The 7,783-nt window shown below is 56.3% G+C and overlaps 1 protein-coding gene across 1 annotated transcript; it reads right to left on the bottom strand.

Moving 5' to 3' along the window:
* Positions 1 to 1,086: 1,086 nt before the first annotated feature.
* BESB_079020 (macro domain-containing protein) lies at positions 1,087 to 6,101 on the bottom strand (the record flags this gene model as incomplete). The annotated part of the gene is made up of 8 exons (XM_029366264.1): positions 1,087 to 1,188; positions 1,612 to 1,805; positions 2,114 to 2,377; positions 2,883 to 3,246; positions 3,700 to 4,191; positions 4,632 to 4,741; positions 5,217 to 5,626; positions 5,833 to 6,101. The coding sequence occupies 8 exons, from the start codon at positions 6,099 to 6,101 to the stop codon at positions 1,087 to 1,089; spliced, it is 2,205 nt and encodes a 734-aa protein (XP_029217695.1).
* Between the last annotated feature and the right edge of the window lie 1,682 nt (positions 6,102 to 7,783).

Genomic DNA, 7,783 nt, shown 5'->3' with positions numbered 1-7,783 from the left:
GCTCCCGACACACGCGGGGGCGACGCAAGGTTTTGATAAATGTGAAATTGTGTTTAGAGTTTCGCTAGGCGCCTCACAGACCAGACGGCATTTGCCAAACACGACACTCTCCATTTCCCTTTGGCCCGACAAGCCTCAAGAACAGCTCGTTAACGAGTTCTTTCGTAAATCATCACAGATGCTACGCAGCGCCCCAGCGCCAACATGGCCGCAAAAGCCCTTTTCCAAATAGACTCCATGGAAAACCTGACCCCACTTGCGGGACTTTCGAACGAAACATCACCGCCAGGAAGTGAACCAGGGGCTCCTATTTGTGGACAGTCTCTCTAAAAAGCGCACATCCACACCGCCCAAGACGCCAAATCTATCCTACACAGACGCACACTCGACGTCTACTTGCTTATAAATAGATATATATATACATATGTGTATATGTGTGTGGGGAGCGCCTCTGAATATGTGCATTCGTTAAACACACAGACACCGACCTATGTGATTCACAAGGCACCACGTCTGTGTTCCTGCGCCTGAGCACTCTCACAACGGCCTAGCGTACGCTTCCCTCGCTTCCTTCGCTGCGTACGTACATCATGCTCTTCTATTGGCCTCTCTTCATAACGCACAGACCCCCGTGCACGCCGTCAGCACCTATACATGCGTATATACATATATATATGTAGATGCATGTGAGTACACATAAAACCGGATAGACGGCCGCATCTCCAGACAAACTGAAGACCAGCAGGCAGCCTCGCGGCCCCGGAGACGCACATTCAAAAAAGGCTTCAGAACGCCAGCACATGCACGCGAACAAGAATGCATGCGTGGCGTAGGCTCTCCACAAGATACACATCTCTACATACACCAACATATATATTTATACACATATATATATGCACATCGTGACTCGTGGAGACAGCCAGGGTCCGGGCGATTTGGTTTCGAGCTTGAAGGAGGGCGTTTCGCTGGCGACTGCGAGACTCGCGAAGGCCCGCGAGAGAGCCCCGGGAGCAGGAGACAGCTGTCGGCGATCATCGTGTCCACGGCGCGGCGACCCAAGCCTTTTCAGTTTTGAGCGTGTCTTTTTCACAGCGAGAGACCGAGGATGCGCTTGCGAGGCTTCCTGTCAAACTCCAAGACGTAGTTGGGCAGGCGAACCTGCTTCTCCTCCACGTGTTCAAAGAGCTCCTACGCAACGAGAGAAAGAATCCACATATATATACATATATGCGAACTCTGCTCTACACGTATTTACATGTAAATGCTGACTCATAATTCGTATATATATATTTATGCGGACTCTATACATGAATACGTATATCCGGACTTGCACTATATATATATATATATATATATATATATATATATATAACGCAAAGGGACGGCAGCTCGAAAACAAACCGGAGCCAGGCGGGAACAGCGGACGCAACGAGACACACAAACTCTCACGGGTGTGTATAAAAACACATATACGTACAGATAAACACACACATATATACCAACAGGTATACATGTACGCACATATATACACACATGAAGATATATATATATATATATATGCCGCAGCCTGCTTAGAAGCGCGGAGAGGGAGAAAAAGAGCGGGTGGCGTACCTGCACGGTCTGGAGGTACGAAGTGCCCGACCACAGGTGCGTAGGCAGGTAGGGCCAGCTGCATGCGAAGGCCGCTTTGAAAAGGAGCCCCGGATGGAGAACAAGCAGCTCGTCAAGCGTGTTTTCGTACTTGGAAAACAAATGAAAAAACTCCCGCCACAACGCCATCGACGGCATGTGGCTGTGGTGAACCTCTGCACCAACACACACACAAACATATATATATATATATATATATATATATATGTACTTATACGATATGTTATGTATAGAATTATATACAGATATGTAACCTTATACGCTTATAGACCTATATATGTATGTATGCAGATACACAGACGGGTTATGACGTATGTATGTCTGTATATGTATGCACACAGAACGACTATATATATACCCTTGTGACAAACACTATATCCAGAAATAGATAGACATATGTGCGCGCGTGCAAAGGGGGTCGAATGCTGGAGTGCAGCCGCCCCGTAGTAGTGCTTCAGGCTACCTGTGTTGACGTAGAGCAGGGTGTACTTGTCACGGATGTAGGGATCCAGCTTTTTGACGATGTAGAGCAGCACGAGCCCCGCGTCGAGCGGCGTGGAAGGAAAGAGCGCGGCGAGGAAGACGATGACAGGCCGGCCGGCTTTGTCCGTTCCGCAGGGATAAAGAAACCCGATTTTGTCCAGCTGCTGAAAGGCCACGCAGTCCGCGATCGCCGACGCTTGCCGCAGGTACCGGTGGTAAAGGGTCTCGCTGTCCAGGTCGCCACCTGAGGGCTGAAGAAAGAGAACAAGAGTCTCCGCAGTGAAAGCCACGAATGCGCCACGCAAGCGAGACGTAGGACTGGCCCAAACACCCCCCAAAAGAGGCAAAAAACCTGCGAATTAAGGGGGGAAAGACACGCGACGCATACCAGAGGAGCCGTGAAGAAAAAGAAAAAAAACTGCCTCTGAGAGGCAGTTCTTTTCCTTTTCTTCAGCAAAACAAAGACCACAGCACCACACCAAGAATCCCCTCGAAAGTGCAGAACTGCACACGCACGCCGCACGCATGTATAGTACGTCGACAAATATACAAGAGTACAAACGCAAATATATATATTTGTTATATGTGTATGTATATGTGCGTATGCAGATATTGGTAAATCCCTATACTGCTAAGCGTGTCGGAAATGAGGTATACGCATGCATCGGCGACAAAACGTGTGCGGCAGACGCGTTTCATCGCCGACTTTGAAGACAGCTGCCTGCTGCGGCGAGGAGGGGCGAGCAGACGCACATCGTAGTTGGCGTTGAGTGCCTGGATTCGTTTTTCCGTCTCGGTGGAGGCCTTCGCGTCGGTGAAGCTCACGTCTGTCGACCCGAGAATCACGCGGCGGTCTTCGCTTTCGCCAGGCTTTGTGCGTGCGGTGTCCTCCTGGTCAGACTCGTCGTCTGAGGCGCGCATGAACAAGCCGCCGAACTGCGCGGTGATTTCGCCTTTTCTCGAAGGAAACGAGGCGAAGGAGCCGTCAGAGGACTCTGAGAAACTCCCGGCCTTCTGCGGGCCGTCGCGCGCTATCCGGATGCGCCGCTCCGCGACCTCGATCTGACCGAACTCGTTTCCGATCTCCTCGGGCAGCCCCCAGCGCGCCTCCGCCTGCGGCAGAAAAAATACAGAAAAAAAATCACAATAAATCCGAAAGGGCAGACGAGAGCGCGACAGAGAGCCGCGTAAAAAACAAGCTTAACAGACCTCAAAAAACTTGAAAGGAAAAGGCTAAGGGCAGAGAGAGAAGGGAGTCGAAAGCCTTCCGACCGCCAGCCACGCGAGCCGTTGGCCGTGCAGAGGATGTGCCTCCCCCCTCGCAATGGAGACACCATGCAGACTGACCTGCTTCAGCAGCTCAACTTCGAAAAATCGAACTCTCGCATCCGCATGTAAGTGGATACCGCCCTCCCCAGTGCCTACCCAGCATACGGGAGGCGCACAAAAGGCTGCGGTGAGAGAGCAGCGGGGTCAGTGCCGCTCACGAAAGGCACGCCGGCCGGAAGGCAATTTGGTGGGCGGCTCCGCCTCCACTACAGCCGTTTCGCTTGCACGTTGGCTCACCTCTTCCGTTGGATTTCTTGGGAAGTAGAGTCTCACGAATGAGTCGCACATGCGCATTTCTTGAATGTCGTTGGCGAAGAGCACTACCGCGTCGACTTTGCTGCGGAGGCGCTCCATCCAGCGCCGCAGACTGCGCAGCGTCGTGTGGATGTACGCCGCACGCTCATCGCCGCCTAACGCGTCGGGTTTTTTTTGTTCGGCCCCTGACTCGCTCTCGGCCTGCGCGCCTTCCGCGCTGCGGACGCGCTGCAGCCCGCGTGGCTCGAGGCCCGTTGCGCGCAAGGACGGCGGCGACCCCGGGGGATACGCCGGCGAGGCGCACGCAGCGACCGGGGACGGGGAGGCGCTCTTCTTGGAGACCGACGGCACGAAGAACGGCAGTGCGACTGTCGAGAGACTCTTCTCCTCAAGCAGAAGCAGCGACTCCCGAATGCATCCGTTCAGCGCGTTGTGCGTCGCCGTCAGGTACTTGCTGTTGCAGCGCGGACCGACCTGCGGGAGCGAACACCGCGAAAGACGAGAGCCGAGATGCAGCGAGGGGAGCCCATCTCGAAAAACAAAGATCGGAAAACACAACACCTCGCTGCCTGGTTGCCGAAATAGCAGCTGTAAACAAGCGCGCAGGCATGCACCGATCGCCGTAGAGACATACACGCACTTGGTTGATTGAAATACAGGCGACAGCGACAGGACTCGCCACATGTGAACGGAGGGGATAGAGTGGGTTTCTCTCAGTACACAAGATTACGAGAGGGCATCAAAGCGCCTGAGGGGTAGGGGAAGGGGGCTTTGCTGCCCATTTCACGCGACGAGAGATCTGCGGCGAGACGTAAGTCGCAGAGACCTTTAGGGCGACGCCACGCGAAGACGGCGCGTGTTTTGAAAGCATTCGATTTTTTCTTGTGAACAGAAAGTCCCCGCGCAAGACTCACCGTGTAAACAATGTGCGAGGAGGGAAGATTGAAGGAGCGGCAGATGCGCGCTTCGCCGGCTTTGCAGCGCTCGAGGTGACGAACCTCGCTCGCGAGCTCGTCGCCTCCAACTACGAATAAAAATCATTCGGAAAAAAAAAGCCGCCTGGATGGAAGGGACTCCGCTCCGCCTGCCACACGAGGAGGAAGAGCGGAAGCAAGGCGACCACCGCACAGCAGGGGAAAGAAGAGAAAAGCAACAGAAACGTGATACGGAAACAAAGTAGCCACGAGAGGAGGCGCGCTAAGAGACAGACAAGGGCGACGAAGAGCAGGGCGTGAGCGGAAAGAAGGAGGAGCGCTTCCAACCGCGAGAGGCACATGCAGGCCTCCGTCGAAGGGCGACCCACAAAGCCAGCAGACGAACGACTCGGGGCAACCGACGGCGCAGCAGGCCGCAGCTGCGGAGGCGAGAGGCGAGCCTGACGTGTGCACGCACAGTCGGCGGCACCGTCCTCTCTCTGCAGACAAAGACGCCGAGGGAGTGGGAACCGAAGCCCAGTCGAGAGAGGCGCGCCGCGAGGATTTTTTTCCGTCGTGTCTTACTCAGCTCTAGCCGCGCGCCGAGGGCGTCAATTGGCCTGTAGGCCTCGGAGGTGAAGCAGACGAGGGCATCGACTTTCAGCGCACAGGGGTCGCCGTAGTGGAGGTAAAGGCGCTGATTCAGAGCCACATCGACTGGGAACGGACTGCGCGGGCCCCCGTCTCTGTCGCAGAAATCTCCCGCGCCCGCTGAGGCAAACGAGGCGGAAGAAGGAGACAAGGGGCAGGCCGACGTCAGCGTCGGCTTGCTGGAGGCGGTCTGCGCGCGAGGAAACGCAGAGGAGGCGCCACAGCCTGTCTCGTCCGCGACACACGCCCCCAACGTCTCGTTGGGGCTCTCGCCCCGCGTCGACGGCGTGGGGGCCGCGAAACCTCCATCGAGAAGCAGCGGAGAGGCTTCCAGCGCGTCTTGCCTGCGCAGTGAAAGGCAGAAGCCGCAGAGCAGCCTGAGGCGGGTACAGCGAGACTGAGGGGGGGGCGGGGGGGGGGCAGGGGGTAACACGCGAGGCGTGCTGGGCGCCCCCCCCGCCCCCCGGCGAAACGCCAAGGCCGAGAGGCGCACCATCAAAGAGAGCCGAGCAGGCCGTAAACCTGAAACCCTGAACGGGGCATCACTTACCAGCAGACGAGGCAGTCAAGCGAGACGGAGGACGCAGGGGCTGCCGCGCGTTGCCTCCGCGAGGCAAAGACGCGTTTTTCTTCGCTACGCCCGTCCCTGCCCTTCTCCTCGGCCGTCTTCCACTCCTCGTCCCCGTAGCAGACAGTCGCCGAGGCGCGGGGAAGCCCCGAAGACGCAAACGCCTTGTCGTCGTCCTCCAGCGTCTTACGAATCTCCGCGGACAGCCAGACGACAGCGTCGGAGACCGCGCGCCCAAAGTCCATCGCCATGGCGAGCGCGAGACACCGCGAGACGAACTGAATCTGCTGCGCCGCCGCCCAGGCTTCGTGTAACGCACAAAGAGACACGGGGGGAAGGCGAGGGAGGGGGGAGGCGGAGAGACGGGAGGATAGTGGACGCCCGGATTACTCTTCACTCACGCGCGAAGAAGCGGTCGAGGACATCTCCTGATGACGCGGAGCAAGCAGCTGAAGTGCAGGTGGACGACAAGGGTGGCGACAGCTGGCGGCGATCTAGCCAACGCCGAAGAGCGACCTCTTCACAGCTTCAGGCGAGGAGTAGCGGATACGGGGGAGCAGAGAGGACAGAGCGGCGCGTCGGCCGATGAAGGGGCGTGTTTTACCGACGAGCTCGCACGAAGGAGTGCAGACTCGGGGCGGAGGGCTCGGGAGACAGAGACAGGAGACGCTTGGGATGCAAACGCCGCGCCTCAAGCGACATTTTTCGATGGAACTCTACGAAGGTACGGCGGGGAAACACCGAAAATATCGAGCTGCCGCAGTCTACCCTGCCACGGGGCTGCACCCGGAGGAGAGCGAGGAATCGAAGCCGCAGCGATGGAGACGGAAACGCATGCAGCGACGCAACAGAGACGCACCAACAACAGAAAGGGAACGGCTTCAGGGGTGAAACGGAAGGGAGGACGCCGTCAAAAATACGAGCAGGAAGAAACGTCCCGCGAGAGCCACGCAAAATGGATCCCCAAATGGCACGGAGAGAAACAGCGAGCGCAAAGCAACAACCGAGCGGTTTGACTAGGGCAAGCACGCTTCAGTTCTGTGCCAAGCGCCAACGAAGCATCCGAGGCAGAATTTTTTTCTCCAGGTTTTCGAAAAACGGAGACGTCTTCAACCCTGGCCAACTCGGGGGCAGCTGTGCGGGACTCAAGCGAAAGAAGACTGCCGTAAAGTGTGGAAACAAACAGGGAGACAGGGAGAGTCAGACAGGTGAGAAGGCGGAAATAAGATCCGAAACAGAAGAGGATGGAGGGTCGACAGACAACGGAAACTAAGTGGAAATCCTCTCACGTGTTGGGCCTCAGGCAGCGGCAGCCGAGAAGCAGCGCAGCGTGGCTACACGACGAGGAAACTGACAGACAGACTCAAGGCGAGGAAGCCAGACGAGGCAGACCAGCCCCTGTGACGCAGCACGCAGGAAAGTTTGTGAAGCAAAAAACAGACAAATGTGCTTCGGCCGCGCATGTTCGTCGTAGTGTGTTCTCTCGCCCTTGGCTTCGCCGACGAGCGTCGCACAGGGCAAAAGCAAAGAAAAATGGGGAAGCACGCACGCGTGGAGGCGCCAAAAAAGGTCGACTTGGGAGGGAAATCATCATAGGTCGCGAAAATCGGTGAGGTTCCAAACAATTGGAGATATGCGCGAGCATGTGTGTGAAGAGAATTCGCGTTAGGCGCGAAGCGACGGCGTAGTGTGTCGGTCTTGCTCTCCGTGTCAGGCTCCCGATGAAACAAAAGAAACGCACTTTCCTCTCTTTGACCCTGAGCCGAGCTTCCTGCGAGCGACAGGATGTAAGTTCGGATTCCCTCGTGGTCTTTTTTCCAATCTTTACTTAGCCAAGAAAGATAAGAGGCCAAAGAACTTGACACGTTGACTGGCTAGGGGCTCGGCGTTCGAAAGCTGCATGCATAGAGGTGTACGTGCAGCTCGCCGTCGC

This window comes from Besnoitia besnoiti, chromosome VII, assembly GCF_002563875.1.
Source record: "Besnoitia besnoiti strain Bb-Ger1 chromosome VII, whole genome shotgun sequence".
Classification (NCBI taxonomy): domain Eukaryota; phylum Apicomplexa; class Conoidasida; order Eucoccidiorida; family Sarcocystidae; genus Besnoitia; species Besnoitia besnoiti.
The sequence above is the reverse complement of the archived record's forward strand: the minus strand, read 5'-3'. Positions and strand labels throughout refer to the sequence as shown.